This window comes from Vombatus ursinus, unplaced genomic scaffold (assembly GCF_900497805.2).
Source record: "Vombatus ursinus unplaced genomic scaffold, bare-nosed wombat genome assembly UNPS02014932.1, whole genome shotgun sequence".
NCBI classification, from domain to species: Eukaryota; Metazoa; Chordata; class Mammalia; order Diprotodontia; family Vombatidae; genus Vombatus; species Vombatus ursinus.
This window is the reverse complement of record NW_020954710.1, coordinates 15389183-15406118: the sequence shown is the minus strand read 5'-3', so window position 1 is coordinate 15406118 and position 16936 is coordinate 15389183. Positions and strand designations below refer to the sequence as shown.

At 45.9% G+C, this 16936-nt stretch overlaps 1 protein-coding gene across 3 annotated transcripts in view; it reads right to left on the bottom strand.

Moving 5' to 3' along the window:
* The window catches only part of LOC114029550 (multiple epidermal growth factor-like domains protein 6), a 381178-nt gene that overhangs the window by 343051 nt on the left and 21191 nt on the right, over positions 1-16936 (bottom strand). For all 3 annotated transcript variants that reach the window (XM_027844042.1, XM_027844044.1, XM_027844043.1), the window contains exon 2: positions 12221-12355. In XM_027844042.1, the coding sequence (XP_027699843.1) occupies positions 12221-12355 (135 nt within the window). The remainder of the gene's footprint in view (positions 1-12220; positions 12356-16936) is intronic.

The window sequence follows — 16936 nt, the reverse complement described above, 5'->3', positions numbered from 1 at the left end:
TCCAGAGGCGGCCTAACCAGGGAATGACGGCACAGGACCAGTACCTTCTTCACCCTGGACACTACATCACGGAATCACAGGATCTTAGCTCTGGAGGGAGAAGCGACCTCAGAGGCATCTCGTCCGGTGCCCATATTTCACAGATGGGGACACTGAGGCCCAGGCAGATGAAGTGACCTCCCCAAGATGGTAGTAAGTGGCAGAGCCAGGATTTGAACCCAGTTCCTCTGACTCCAGCTCTGAAAATCTTCCCACATAATAGAAGGACAGTGAAGTAACACCAAGGAAAAGAACATTAGCTCTTTTGGGAGCAACGCCTCCCCATTCAAGCAAATCAACAAGCATTTATTAACCACTGACCACACATCAGGCACTGTGTGGGGTGCTAGACCCAAAGACAAAAGAGAAACTGTCCTAAGGTCATAGGACCATAGGTTTAGAGATGGAAGGGACTGGAGAAGCCACCAAGTTCAACCCCTCCCCCCTCCTGTTACAGATGAAGAAATGGAGACCCCAGGAAGGGAAATGACCTGCCCAGCATCACAAAGGGAGCAAACACCAGGGGCAGTATTTGAACCCACACCCTCCGACTCCAGATTAAACAAGTCAGCAAGCATGTATTAAGCACCTACTGTGTGTCAGGTGCTTTATTAAGTACTGGGGATACAAAGAAAGGCAAATGACAGTCCCTGCCCTCAAGGGGCTCACAGTCCAATGGGGCAGACAATATGCAGACAACTACATACAAAGTACAGCCAAGATAAAATGAAAATAACCAACAGAAACAAGGCACTAGCATTAAGGGGGATTGGGAAAGGCTTCCTGTAGAAGGCATGCTTTTTGTTGAGAATTGAAGGAAGCCAGGAGGTGAAGACCAATATTCTTTTCTCACTATGTCCCTGGCCTCAGGGAGCTTATCGTCTGTCATTCATTCAGAACGAGTTCCATTGGTCTTGCAGTCCATTAAGATGCTTAGATCTTTTTCATTGGATGCTTATTTAGCCCCATTTCCCCTAACTCACCCCCCATTACTATGACTTAGAACATTAAAGCCATAACTTACTGAATACATCCTTTTTCTTAAAATTAATCAAAGCAAAGAGGGTCATCATATACACTCATGATAGATAGGCAGATAGATAAACAGATGGAAGGATGGATAGGTGGAGAGACAGACAGACAGATAGATATTTCTTCCAGTGAAGAATATCTTCCAGCAGGGTACTGCCCTGAAGGCTCGGTGAGCCCAGCAGAAGCTCTGTGAATGGTCCTATTGACTAAAAGAAGACAGAAAGGTATTTAACTACCATTAACCCCTCTTCCCCTGCTCATGCCAAGCCCTCAGAGGTTCTGCCAGGGAGGAAATGATGGTCCCAGCTGCATCAAATGGCACCACATGTGAACCACCTACTTGAATAACTGATACTCCTCCCCCAGAGACTCTTCCTCTCCCTCCAGTCAATCCGGTGATAAATATCTGCTGAAAAGGGTGGATTGGGGTGGGAATGTGTGAGTAAATAGAGCAGCTTGGGGCCAGGAAAAAATCAGGTTCAGAATATGTGGACAGTCCATAAAATAGCGATTGAAGTGTGAAATGATGGGTTTGCCGAGGATCAGTGAGTGACCCAAAGAGAATGCCCTGACTAAGCAGTCACAGCAGGCATGGGGACATGCCGGATTTCCTAGAGCCAGGGCTCTCAGGGGCTGGCTCAGCATCCACGGCACAGCCAGTCCCCTGGGCTCCTCCTGCTTTGGTACTGCCGGCCTCTGCTCACAGACAGGCCATTGCACCTGGAGGCTGGGGAGGAAACCCAGATGCCATGACTTCCTCCAGTCCAGCCCAGGGTCTCTGCCAACTTCAGACCAGTACTGGGCTAAGCCAGACGCTGAGCTGCTCAGTCCACTACCTGAGCCCAGTGCCCCAGCTCAGTCTGTAAGTCAGTCAACAATCAATAATTAAGCCCTTTGGTGGTGCAGTGGATAGAGTGCTGGGCCTAGAGTCACGTAGACCCAAGTTCAAATCCACACTCAGACTGTGTGACCCTGGGCAAGTCACTTCACCCGGTTTGCCTCAGTTTCCTCATCTGTCAAATGAGCTAGAGAAGGAAATGGCAAACCCCTCAGTATCTCTGCCAAGAAAACCCCAAATGGGGTCATGAAGAGTCAGACATGACCGAAACATCTGAACAGCAATGCTCTAATGAGGAAGCTAGTGGCATAGTGGATAAAGTGCTGGGCCTGAAGTCAGGGAGATCCGAATTCAAATTTGGCCTCAGACGCTACTGGCTACGTGACATGGTCAAGTCACTTAACCTATGTTTGCCTCAGTTTCCTCAGTAACAGAGCCTGCCTACCAACGTTGTTTGTGAGGTTCAAATGAGATGATGTTTCTAAAAGTACTTAGCACAGTGCCTGGCACATAGTAGGTGCTACATATATGTTTCCATTGACCACCAAATGGGGACTAGAAGACCTGAGGATTTGAGCATCTGGAGAAGCTGTTTGGCCCCAGATTTTGTTCCTTGTAAGAGAAACATAAGATGTTATTAAAGTGGCATTCAAGGACAACATGAGTGTGGCTCTAACCTCTTTCATCTTAATTCACCAAACACTGAAACACTCCCCCACCCCACCGTGTTGTGGGATACCTGGGCATGTGCTGGGGATACAACCACAGAGACAAATCAGGTACTGCTCTCAAGAAGCTTACTTTCTACAGTAAGGATGCAGCATACGTACATGAGATAACCCAAGGCGGAAAGGCACACAGTCAGAGAGATTCTCAAGGGGGGGCAGCACCTGGACCCAGGAGCCTTGAAGGAAGAGGAAGGCTTGGAGGCAGAGCCGGGAAAAAATGTCCGTACAAATACACTGAGGCTGGAGATGAAAGGGCCACTTCAGGAAATCGTCTGCCTTGGCCAGAAAGGGGAGTGGATGAAATGGAGCGATTTGGTTGAAAAGGTAGCCCAGAGCCAGAGAGCATTCAGCCTTAATAGAAAGCCTGAAATCAAAACTGAACACTGTATAATGATAATGACCAAACTCAGCTCCAGAAGTGGGGAACTTTGGGGCATGGAACATTGCAATTAGACCCGGCTGATTCATTGATTAGTTTTGCTCAATGCCTTCATTTCACCCCATCCCCCACTCTTCTTCATTAGGTTTCGTTTTAGTCTTGGTATGCCTAGATCTTGGCCTAATGCTGGAGCTTAATCACTTCTTGGTTGGTTGACTGTTGATTAGTTTTTGTTACAAAGAGCAGCTCTCCGACTCAGGGAGAGAGAGGGATCTATTGGGAAATGCACGGGTGATAGAAAAAACAAAAGCTATTGATTTTTTAATTTTTAAGGGAAACTGAGGCACTTGCATTTTGCCCTGGAGGAAACAGGATATTTTTGAGCATGGAAGGGATGTGGTTGGACCTATGGCTTAGGAAGATTATTTGATCCACATCATGAAGGAGAGAGGCTGCAGGCAGGAGAGCAATTGGAAGTCTACTGGGAATTCCAGGTTTGATGACAAGGTCTGGAATTAGGGTTGGTAGTTGAGTGAGTAGAGAAAAAAGGCGGAGGAGAAGGGGTTGTAGAGGTGGAAATAATGTAATGCTTATGCTGCCCAGTGCTCCAGCCAAACCGATGACTCCATATCCCCTGATCGGACCCTGTAATTTTCTTCCTCCAAGAGCCTTGGAGCACGAGTCTTCCCATTCCTGCAATGCCCTTGGAAGTCCCTTCTCTCTGTCAGCCGGGAGTTCTCTCTTCTGCTGCTTAGTGTTGGTTGACTGACTGATGTCCTAGAACATCTGATCTTATGAGTCTCACCCCTACACTGCCTTCCATCCCAGTGATCCCTGGCCAAGGCTCATCCTTTCACCTGGCCTGATGGACAAGTTTTCATCTGTATATCTCCCCACCATCACTGGCACAGCCTAAGAGCTGAGAAAGTATTGGCTGAGGAAAAACCTACTATGCTAAGGATTCCTCAAAGGGAAAGGATGGGAGCAGTCTAGAAGAATGTGCACTGCGCTTACTCTGACCTTCATTGGTATAGGGGATTTCCTTACCTAGGAATTCTCTATTCTGATGGAACCACATCGGGGGAGAGGAGGGGAAAAGATGCTTAACTTCCCTAGGCCTCAATCTCCTCATCTGCAAAATGGGGGTGAAAACACCTGTGATACCCAACTCACAGGTGTTTGAGGCTGAAATGAAATAATGAGGGAAAAACTTCTCAATACTTCAAAAATCAATGCCAGTTGTTATTATTAATAGTGACTGGGAGATTTGGAGACAAAGCAGCCCGTAATAACCCTAGCGCCAGCTCTCCTGAAGGTCACTTCTCTTCATGACTTCCTGAGTTCTCTCCCCCAATGTGATTTCTAAAAACCTTTTTGGTGTCATGGACCCCTCTGGGGAAGTCTATGGACCTCTTCTCAGAAGGATGCTTTTAAATGTACAAAATAAAATCCAGAGTATTTCAAAGAAAATCAATTCTGTTAAAATAGTTACCAAAATATTTTTTTTTTAAATTCACAGACCCTGCGCTAAAAAGCCCTGCTCGACAATGTCCCCATTTTACAGATGAAGACCTAAGGCTCTCTTAGAGACAGAGCAAATTTTCCACAGTTATATGGCAGAGCCAAGAGTCAAATCCAGGTTGCCTCACTCTGAACTTAGGGGCCCTCCCTACTACACCAGGCCCTTACTCGAGGCAGCTGTAGATAGCTTTAATTTCAGAGAATTCTCAGGTCCCCCAAGACCACGTGGTATCTCAAAGCCTTAAGGCCACCCAACAGTGAAAGGCACGGATCAACACCATGAGAATCTGGGTTTGTATCATGCCAAACTCTCCTACCACTGAGTAGGGAATATCTGGTTTCTGGCCAGATCCTTTTGCTCATTATCAGCCAACAGAGATTCAGAGTTGGCCTCAATGAGACTGCCAACCCAGAAGTGATGGGAGGTGTACGCCGCAAGGACAATGTCTCTGCAGAAAAGCATTGATTATCTAATACTTTCAAGGCCGCATGAAATCATCAGTGTGCAGCTTGACCTCATCCCCTGCAACTCCTATCCGTGCCTTTCTCCACATCCCCCTAAAAGGAGCCATCCACTCAATGCCCTGGAGGCCAGTTTCTGTCTCTTGTAATATTTCCCAGCTACCCAGGCATTACTCAGGCTGTTATTCCTTCCTCGCACTCCATGACAGTTCCCCCCCTTCCTCCTCCAGCAGACACAAAATCTGGATAGATTGACTGAATCTCCCAGTTGGAAGGGAGTTCCGATCAGCATCCAACCCACCCTGGACCCAGAAATTACCTCTACCACATGGAAGCCCTCCGACCTGTGCTGAAAAGTCTCCAAAGACAGGGAGCCTCTTATCTTCTAAGTCATTCATGTCGCTGAAGAATAGTTCTCATGGTTACCTCCTGATGGCAAACCTCTTTGTAACTCATTCCCCGGAGGTTCTTAACCTAGGGTATCAAAACATTCCCTCCAATATGTGGATAACTATTCCTGCTAGGTGGCACCATAGTGCATAGAGCACCCTGAGTTCAAATCCAGCCTCAGACACTATGGTGCCCTGGACAAATCACTTAACCCTGTCTGCCTCAGTTTCCTCATCTGTAAAATGAGCCGGAGAAGGAAATGGTCAACTACTGTGGTATCTTCGCCAAGAAAACACCAAATGGGGTCAGGAAGAGTCAGACACGACTGAACAATAACAACATGAAACCTTTCCTTATGGCCTAGCTACTAGCAATCCCTTCAAAAATTATCTTGTATATCCACCTTTGTCTATGGCATGCAATAGGCATTTAATAAATGCTTGGTAACCTGTGATTTCCTGTGGCAGCTTTTCTAGACAATTGGGTTAAAAAGCTGAGCCCCAGGGAGCTACAAAGACTAACTTTTATAAGCCATCTTCTCAAGAGCCCTCATTTTATATGGGAAGGAAACTCAAATCTAGAAAAGACAAGAGATTTTCCTGAGGGCCCAAGCACTAAAAACTCAGGCCTCCTGCTGCCCTGTCAAGGGTTCTCTCCAATTCTTAGAAAACTCCAGACCTGAGGGGAAACATTTGTCCTTAATATGCTCAATACTTTCATCATCACTATTGTGATGTTGCTAAAAATAGCCGTAATGTGGAGGAAGCTGAGAATGTGCTCTTTAGAGGAATCACTTCTGCCCTTTGGCTGACCAAGGAGGAAAAAAAGTAGGATTCTGCAGCTGAGAAAACAAACAGGGAATCAGCTTCATCTCTCTGCACCTCACTTTCCTCGGAAACTAAAATAAATGGGGTCATACTACACAGCCAGGGTCCCTGGAGTCCCTTCCAACTCTGGATTTAGGACCCTACGACCTTGGACAACTCACTTGACCTCCCTAGGACTCAGCTTCTGTACCTCAGTTTCCCCTTTTGTAAAATAGGAAGATTAGACCAAATGGCCTCAAGGTTCTCTTCTGGCTCAGGATGTCAGACTCTATGAGCTTAAAACTGAATCCCACCTTCTAAATATTCACCCCGTCTCTAACCCTACACTCAGTCAGGGGCTCTGTACACAGATAAGAGTTGATAATCCAGTCTTCGTCACTGCCCATGTGATGCCTTGACATCTAGAAGTTGTAGCTGCCTGCCCATCCCCAACCTCGGTCGATGGTTGATCACACAGAGCCAGCGGGAAGCCTTCCTCTAGCCACCCACCCCCCAAACGCCAGCTCCCAGTTTCCTGGCAGCTGGACCCCAACTGCTGTTCATGGCTTACGAGAAAAGCTACACCCCCAAAGCCTTCTCTCGTTGGAATAAAATCCCAACATAAAATGTCTAGACGGGTAGCACCATTACGACCAAAACAGAAATAGGTTTAAAGTACCCGTTTTGTAGCGTCATCTGTTCAGCAAGCAGTGTCTGTGCCAAAAAAATGGGCGCTGGGGCTCGTTCAGTCTGAAGCCTCCTGACGCTGGAAACCAGCGGGATCTGGAGATACTTACACCTGGCCCCGTGTTCCTCAGCTGAGGTCACAGCCACCTACCCTGGCCACTGGCCCTCTTTGAGAGCCAAGGACAAACAGCAATAACCTAAGCCTGTTATTTGGGGTGGGGGGGAAGTTCCTCAGTCTTTGCCCAGGGGAGATTAAAGGGAAAGGAGAATCCCCCAAAAATCTTCCAACAAGGGTACATTTCTTTGGTGAGCCAAAGTATTTGGGGATGCTGACAGAAACGCCCACTTCCTTACACTCACCTGAGCTCAGTGGCACCTGCCAGCCCAGCCACTTCAAGTAAAGCAGCCACCTTATTCCCTATCACCCGTTCTGTGCTGTGGATGAGACTGAAGCCAAGAAAGTTACAAAGGGATGCCCCAGGGGCAGCTAGATGGTGTGGTAGATAGAGCACTGGCCCTGGAGTCAGGAGGACCTAAGTTCAAATCCACCCTCAAACACTTACTAGCTATGAGACCCTGAGCAAGTCATTTTAACCCCGACTGCCTCAAAAAAAAAAAAAAGGGATGCCCAGTATCCAGGGCCATCAGTCATAGAAAAGGATCACACCTGAAGTTTCCCCAGCCAATGGCAAAACTGAATTCCTACCACACTTTGTATCATCGAGTGGCCATTCATTCAACTCCCCTTTACCCCTAGATCCCAGCCTAAATAAAACTCCACAACTGAGAAACAGTGTGGTACTGTAAACCAAGGGTGCTCTGGGAGCCAGAAGACCTGTCCTAGCTAGTTCAAATCCCAGCTGTACTACTGATAAGCTGTTTTACCCTACACAAGTCATTCCAGTACTCTGTACCTCAGTTTCCCCATCTGTAGGCAGAGAATTGCTCATCCTACCTACATTTCAGGGTTCACAGGAGCTAGAAGGGAAGGTTATCTCAGATATCCCCTAGTCCATTTTAGAGATGAGAAAACTGCAGCCTAAGACTGGAAGCCCCTCAAGGGCAGGGACTGTCTTTTGCCTCTTTTTGAATTCCCCAAACTTAGCACTGTGCCTGGCACATAGTAGGCGTTTAATAAATGTTTATTGAATTGGATTGATTTGGAAGTTGTCACCTTCAACTTATGTTATTATTGTTTGTCCATTTCAATGCCCACTCATCAGGTATTTTGTAGTGGGGATTTTTTTCCCCTTTATGGGTTGGACTAGATGGTTATTGGGGAATTTCCCAGCTCTGAGATTCTGAGACCGAGTAGGATCAGTCCTTCAACAATAGTTATTGAGCATTGACTGTTCCAAGCACTGTGCTAGGTACTGTGATGGAATATAAGCTCTCTGAGGGCAGGGACTATTTTTTATTGTATTTGTAACTCTAGCCCCTAGTGCAGTGGTATGTACAGAGAAGACACTTAATACATGTTTGTTTTTTGATGTTTTGCGGGAGGAAGTTGAGCCTCATTTCATAGAAGAGGAAACTACTGCCCATCTCACACAGCCAGTGTCTGAGATGGGATTCAAACCGGGGTCGCCCTGACCCTCAGCACTGCCCCCAAGCTGCCCTAGCCTGTTAGGGGCAGGCTCCCAGTCCAGTTTTACATTCTGGTCTGGCATTCTGACATGTGTGGAGGAGTCATTTTGGAAAAAAAAAAATTTTTTTAAAAGGGCCGACGTCTCCGAGCTTGGTACCGGCTTACAATGAACAGAATATGAAAAGTAAACACAGGATTTAACACGGAATTTGAAATATACTCAACTAACGCCAAGAGACATAAATCAGGAAAATGAGCCCGTGACTTCCCATAACACATGCTGCGTTAATTACAGTAAATGACATCGATGATGGCTGGTCACTTATACTGGACCACGTCAGGCACGCTTTTATCTGCAGACAGAAGGCTGGACCAGACGTTGAGCTTGTACAGCTGGAAGGAACCAACACCCTCATTTTACAGATGAAGGAACCGAGTCTCAGAAAAGTCAAGTGACTTGCCCATGGTCACGCAGGGGGTAAGTATGGCAGGTCCAGGATTTGGACCCAGGCCTTCTGAGGTTCTTCCAAGATTTACTTTAGGGTCTGGGGGAAAGGAAGAGACCAGTGATAGAGAAAAACTTATTTATGATACCAAAGGCTGACATCTGCTAGGGTCCAAGGTCAGGTCAGCATCAACAGCTATCCCTCTACCAAACCCTTTACTAAACTGCTTTCTCTTGACCTCCTGGTAGGAGACCGAACTGATATGTGCATTAAACTTCAAAGCAGCTGGTAGGGTGTACCAACACACATTTTGCTTTTGTTTAGGGTTTGGGCATTTTTTTGGTCTGGTCCCACATTTTCATTAATATAACAAACACCCAGTAAAGAGACTCCCTCAGGCAATGCAGATCATCTGATGTCCTGCAACCTAACGGTCTCGGAGAAATGTCTGAAACATCGAGAGGTCAAGTCACTTGCCCAGGGTCACACATCGAAGACTTGAACCAGACAAACCTTTGAAAAGCCGAACCCGCTTCAACCTTCTCCTTCGAGATGAAGACACTTAGAATCAGCTTAGTTCCCATCACCCCCAGCCCAGATTCGTCCAGCAGATCCCAGGAGCCTGCAGGATCAAAGGTGACCTCCTGAGTTTGCTCTTCAAGGCCCTCCGCCGTCTGTCCCCAGCCAGCGCTAACATTAAATGATTCTCTCTCTCCCTTTCTCACCTCCTCCAGGTTCTCTCCTCCACCACAGGCCCCCAGTGCCCTCAAGTTCCTTTCCTCAGTCCCTTTATAAACTCTGCTCACAGGAAAGCATGGCAGAGGGGAAACGTACTGCATATAATCACTGAATATGGGGGTCTGTGGAAGCCAAGTTCAAATCCCAGTTCTTACACTTGCTACCTGGGCAGCCCTGTGACAAGTGGATGGAGCACCCAGTCTGGAGTCAGGAAGCCCCAAGTTCAAATCCAGCCTCAGACACTTACTAGCTGTGCGACCCTGGGTAAGTCACTTAATTTCTGCTTGCCTCAGTTTCCTCATGTGTAAAATGGGGGGGGGTTGGACTAGAGGGGCTCTAGCTGGTTCCATCCAGCTCTAAGTCCATGATCCTATGAAAGGGGACATCACCAAGCATCGACACCTTAGCGTTAATCCAAGACCCTGGCCACCCTGGACACACGCTCTCCTGCCTAGAAAACAGCCCTGCGCTCTTAGGCTTCCACTGCTTCATTCACATCTTTCCCCATTCCTGGAATGCCCACCTTCCCCCTTCTCCCACTGACTTCCTACCCTTCCTGTAGAGGGCAACTGGACTGCCCTCTTCTCCAGGGAACCAAAGGACCTCCAGGGGATCATAGCATCTCCAGAGGACCTCCAGGGGATCGTAGCATCTCCAGAGGACCTCCAGGGGATCGTAGCATCTCCAGAGGACCTCCAGGGGATCGTAGCATCTCCAGAGGACCTCCGGGGGTCGTAGGATCTCCAGAGGACCTCCAGGGGGTCGTAGGATCTACAGAGGACCTCCAGGGGGTCGTAGGATCTACAGAGGACCTCTAGGGGATCATAGGATCACAGATGCGAAAACCAAGGCCCACCTTTAGGATTAAAATGACTCTTTCCAAAGTCACCCCCTTCCTGATTCCACCCCATTCCTGCCTCTGGGCTTTAATCATCTCCCTCACCTCAAGCCTCTCCCCTCTCCAGGCCACCTCCATCCACTAAAGCACAGATCCCACCAGGTCACCCTCCACTCAACAGACTCCAGCGACTCCTGTCGCCTCCAGGAGCAAACACCAACTGCTCTGCTTGGCGTTCAGAGCCCTTCAGAACCCGGCTCCCTCCTCCTCCTCCCTTTCTGGTCTTCTCATACCTTGCTCCCCAACGCACACTCTAGGAACTAGACTCTTCATCTCTCAGCTCCAGGCATCATCTCTGACTGCCCCCGTGCCAGGAACACTCTCCCTCCTTCAATCTGGCTCCTGACCTCCCTGGCTTCCTTTAAGTCCCAGTTATAACCCCACCTTCTCCAGGAAGCCTTCCCTTTGCTAATTATTTCCTATCTGTCCTGTATACAGCTTGCTTCGCATTTATCAGTCACCTCCCCCATTAGATTGTGAGCTCCTTGAAGGCAGGGACTATATTTTGCCTCTTTTTGTATTTCTAGCACTTCACAAAGTGTCTGGCATACAGTAGGCGTTTAATAAATGTTTATTGAGGGGACAGCTAGGTGGCACAGTAGACATAGCTGCAGCCTTGGAGTCTAGAGGACCTGAGTTCAAATCTGGCCTCAAACACTTGACACTTACTAGCTGTGTGACCCTGGGCAAGTCACTTAATCCTAATTGCCTCACCAAAAAGCAAAAAACAAACAAACAAACAAACAAATAAATAAATAAATGTTTATTGAATTGAATTGAAAAAGGTATCACATAACAATAGGATTGTCATTCTAGGGCTGAAAAAGGCCTTAGCCATCATTTAATCCAACCTTCTTATTTCACAGAGGAGGAAACCAAGTCCTGGGAAGGTTAAGTGAGCTAGGTGGCAGAGTGGATAGAGCACTTGGCCTGGAGTCAGGAAGTCCTGAGTTCAAATCCAGCCTCAGACACTTCCTAGATGTGTGACCCTGGGCAAGTCACTTCACCTCTGGCTGCCTAAACTGTAAATGGGGGTAACAACAGCACGTACCTCCCAGGGTTGTTGTGAAGATCAAATAACATCATATTTGTAAAGCACTTTGAAAACGTTAAAGGATTGTACAAATGCCAGTTATTATCACTGCTCAGTATTTTATTTTGCTCCATCTGATGTACTTATCATGTAATAGTGTTTATTTTAGTTATCTGTTCTTGTTATCCTACTCCTTCTAATAGACTAGAATCTGGAGGGTAGGGACCAAGTAATAACTGAACTTTGCACCTCTCCTAGCACAGTGAGCTGCAAACCACAGGGGCTTAATAAATGCTTATTGTATTCTGTTTAGTTTCATCTCTTCTTGTGAAACTAAGGGCTCAACCCATGCCAACCTAAGTGGAGGGATTCCAAGCATCAGCAACTAAGGAAAGAACATTGGGGGCAGGAGGAAAGTCCCAGAATTCCTTGAGATCAGTAAGCCTGACAGCGGGTCGATACACCCCACCCCACCCCAGGCTTGACCTTGGGGGAGGAGGACAAGGAAGAGGAGCGATACGTTAGTCTAGGAGACACGTTCTCCTTCCCACTCCCACATCCAGTAGTATCTCATATCAACAGATGGCATTAGACCTTTCTAAAGGGGTCACCCAGCCCTGGGAGAAGGCACATACCTCCGCTCATACCCGACACACCACATCTGTCGGCCGCAGCCCTGCTTCCATACTTTGACCATCCGGGTGAAGGCCTGGACACAAGGCTGCCGGTGGCCCACGATGGTGAGCTCCCTCACAGCACACACGTTGGGCCTGGTAGAGAGAAGGAGAGAGATTTATTTAGCTTGCTTGGCAAAACTAGTCATAGAACGGTAGACATGGAAAAAGTTCGAATGGGAAGGGACCTTGGTAACCATCTAGACCAACCCTCTTCAATTGCCAAGGAATGAAAGTAAGACCCAGTCAGAAGAAAGGGTTTGCCCAAGGCGCCCTAGGTAATCAGGGATAGCAATATCCTTAAACAATATTTACGTATAATTGGAAAAAATAAAGCACTATTCAATATTTTGAAAAATCTACCCCAGACAGACTTACATGAACCACCACAGAGTGAAGAGAGCAGAAACAGGAGAACAACATATACAATGAATAAAACACTGTAAAGGAAAACAATTTTTGTGGAAGATTTAAGAACTCTGATCAATGCAATGACCAATTGAGACTCCGGAACGTTGATAGTGAGTCTCCTACCTCTTGATAGAAGTGGAGAATGACAGGTACAAAATGAGACATACATTTTCAGATACGGCCGATATATGGATTTGTTTTTCTCAGCTATGTGATACAATGGAAAGAAAGTCAATGCAGTCAGAAAACTTGTATTCAGTTCTCAGTTCTGCTACTTGCTAAGTGTACAAGGGAAAAATAAATCAACAAGTCAATAAACTCCAAAGATGCATCAAAAGAAGAAATTTTTAAAATTAAAGACGTAATAGATAAATCAGAAAACAGACTTCAGAGATGATAAGCTATGTGTGCAGCCTTCAGCAAATCATCACCTCTTTGGGATTTGGTTTCTTCATTTGTTGAAAAAAAAATTGGGTTTACAGTAGACTACGATTATCCCTTCCACATTGCAGGGGCATTAGGGATGTGGCGCCCCCATGATTTGTAAAATCCCTGTTAAAATTTTTTGGCCTTCCCTTCATACCAGAGAAGAAGTCTGAATTATTATGGTATTAAAAGATAAAATATTTTGATGTTATACAATACTATACATCTACTTTATGCATTTCTGAGTTTCTAAACTTTTTCTGTTTAGTGTGTGTCATCTTTGTGTGTCATCTGTGGCTTCCTCAAAACTCCCAAAAAATTCCCATTTAATTTCTTATGCCAACCCATGATACAGCAAAACCTCAATGGGGAAAGTCACAATGTGGAAGGGACAACTGTATCTCTAATGCTGCTTCCAGTTTGTAATCTGTGATCTCATGAAGGTAAAATGGGAGGATACTGGGCAGAACCTGGCTCCAATACCTCTTCTCACTTAGCCTTCTTGTCCAACTCTTACCTAAAATGTATTCCAATAATGATAATAATCATGATGGTGATAAACAGCTGGCATTTATATAGCACTTTAAGGTTTGCAAAATGCTTTACATGCTGTTCTACTTGACCCTCACAATAACCCTTGTGAGGTAGGTACTATTAGTATCCCCATTTTACCAATGAGGAAATAGATTCATTTCATAGCATTTGGTCTGCAGCTTCCAGGACCCTTTCTCTTGATGTATGTAAGCAAATTTGTGCTGCTTAGAACTGAATAACTGCAAAGGCCTTCCTTCTTCTGGGGAAAGCAAATAAACTGATTTCACTCAGAAAATACAGGGATACTCAGAATTAGACATAACTGTATTCATAATGAAGGCCTTTCCTTAGGAGGATTTCTGCTTATTGGAAGTTTATTCACCCTTCCCCAAGAGAATATGAGTTAGCATTCTTAACGTAGAAATCCCAAGGGGAAAGACATAATCACTTTCCATCAGAGGCCTTTGATCCTGGATAGAAAGAACAGCCCAAGGCCACTCTCTTAATACTAGCCCAGCAATTCAAAGGCAGAAATTCTGGAGAAGACTCATGCCCATATTAATTGGTTACCTATGCGGTTTGGATTGCTTCTTGCTTTCATCCCTGAAGCCAGCTGAGATCTCCCCCTCTACCCCCAAGCATAACTTCCTAGATAGTGTCTGTTTGGGCCCAAATGCCCCATCACAACTGGGATTATAGATAAGACTCCCCACATTCCCCTTGCTGGCTACCCTTGGGTAAATGAGAGAACATTCTAATCCCATGCTCTCATGTCCCTCAACTAATTATCATACTGAAAGATCCCAAAACAGATCTGAAAGCTGAGGTAACGGATAAAAGCTGGCTCTTCACCAATCAGCATCCTAGAGGAAGGGGGAGGGTGGGGCAGAGCATCTCTATAGTAGTCTCATCAGAGATGGGACTTTTTCCATACAAAAGGGAAAGATAAGAAACCATCTTGGAGGCAGCTCTCCCCACTCCCAATCTGGACACATATCTAGAGGATCACAGCACCCCACCGCCATCTTAGCCAGCTGTAAAGATATCCTCTAATAAGCCTCTTTTGGACATGTAGGTCTTATTCATGGGCTTTCTCCTGTTCCCCTTCTCTGGTATTTATCAATCCACAAGCACTTCCTATGCATGAGGCACCGTGCTAAACCTCAGAGACACAAAGACAAAAGTGAACCAGTCCCTGCCCTCAAGAAACTTACATTTTAATTAGGGAGACAACATAACATTGACCAAATGGATACAAGGTAGTCTTGGGAGGGCTTTGGCCAGGTGACATTAGCATGTCCCACAACCAACGTATTTAAAATAACCCAAGGCCTCATTGAAAGGGTCACATGATAAAAATGTTTGTTTAAATAAAAAGTCAGGTCTTTTCCATGGTAGTTGGATGAGAATTAAGAGTGGAATGAGAACAGCCTTCATCTTTTGTTCTACTCTTCCCAAAGAAACTCTTCCTTGAACAAAGAAAAAGTTACTAAAAACAGCAAGCAATAAGACGTCCAAGTCTGGCAATGCATGCAGCGTTCTGCTCCCAGAGCCTCTTGGCTCCACCTTCCCTAGCCTACCCCTGAGAGTTCTGGCAGGACAGCCAACCCCCTGCAAGATGTTCATACAGCTGAAACCTTTGTTTCCATTACATTAAAGCTCTCCACGTCCCTTTTCAATTTTTGAACCCCTAGCCTGAGTAAGTTGGGCACTCCATCCAGTCAAGTAATTTAGGAAATGCAAATGAGTCAGCAGCCTGGACAGAGGAAAACACAAAATCAACAACAATTCACAGAGGATGAGAATGGCAGAGCTTATGCCAGGGCACTGTAGCTAATTAACTGGGAGATTAAAATACTTTGGCTTCCAAATTGATAATAAATAATAAAATGTAAAATCTCTTTGCAAGCACCCAGAGGTCCCTAAGCTGGGCATTTTGCACATAAAGCTTGGTCTCCACTGCTGTGGGCTGCCTTACTACAGCCCCCTCCCACAGACTCAGTGATTCTTCACTTGCTAAGCCATTGATCCCAAGCCAAGGTAAAATCATGCCTTCTCAGTAAGAAGACTCATGTGGGGTACTATAGGGGCAGAATGTTGCCTGCATCCTCAGATTTAGTCACCATGTTGGTTATTTTTGCTTAACTCTTTCTTTTTTTCAGTGGAGGGATCTATCGAGGTTAGGGAGAGGAAGCTGGATGTATCCAGAAATAATTATAATATCCAAAAGGCAGAAATAAAACTTTTAAAAATTTTTAGTAAACGAACAGTTCAGGGTAATAGAGAAGCAGCAATTGGTGCTCACAAAGAGCTCTGGGATCAAAGCCTGAAGGCCTGGATTCAAATCCCTTCTCTGCCACATGTTAGTTGTGTGGCTTTGAACTAGGTACTTTCCCTCTCTGGACCTCAGTTTCCTTTTCTGTAAAGTTGAAAGGGAAGGTAGGATACAAGATATTCTCTGGGATCTCTTCCAATTCCAAATCCTATGAAGTCAGCTAGCTAAGTTTATCCAAGGAAATGATTAGCCCTGTTCTGATTGATTTCAAATTCCCTCTCCTCCATTTTATTTCTGCCTGCCAACCAATAGGACAGCTCAGGACTCCTTCAAAAGTGTTGAAATCTCAATCCAGGTCTATGGAAGACAACACTAGGATCTCTCAACATGACCTCTTAGGACCCTTCTGTGGACTTCAGTGACCCTTAACTCACCCTCTGTTGTCCCAAGACAGCCACAACTGCAATCCTGGGGCTTGGCCACAGGAGACAGAAGCATATGAACACACTGTTTCCCCAGTTGGGTGAACCAGAGCTGACAAAGATTAGACAGTGTACCCCTTGAAATCAGCGAAATCTTTTGGCCTTTTTTGTACCACCAGTAACCAGCACGATGTCTGGCACTTAATAGCAGGCATTTAATAAATGCTCATTGACAAAGCTATCACAAAATCATTCATGTAGAGGAGGAAGAGACCTTAGAGGTCATTTACTCTGATGCCTTCATCCCTACAGAGATCACAGATGTAGAACCAGAAGGAGCCTTTCAACTTCTTCATTTTGGAGTAATGGGTACTAAGTCCAAGAGGTTAAATGACTTCCCCAAAGTCATGCAGAGGATTTGAACCCATATCATAGAATCAAAGGATCATTGGCCAAGCTTGAAGGGATCTCAGAAAGCATCTAGTCTAACACCACCCCACCCCTGCCCCTTACTTGTTTGAGGTAGGATTAGAACTCAGATCCAAGAGTGATTTACATAGAGATGAGAAGTGAGCACTTGGAAACTGAGGAGATTGCCATTGGAAAGAT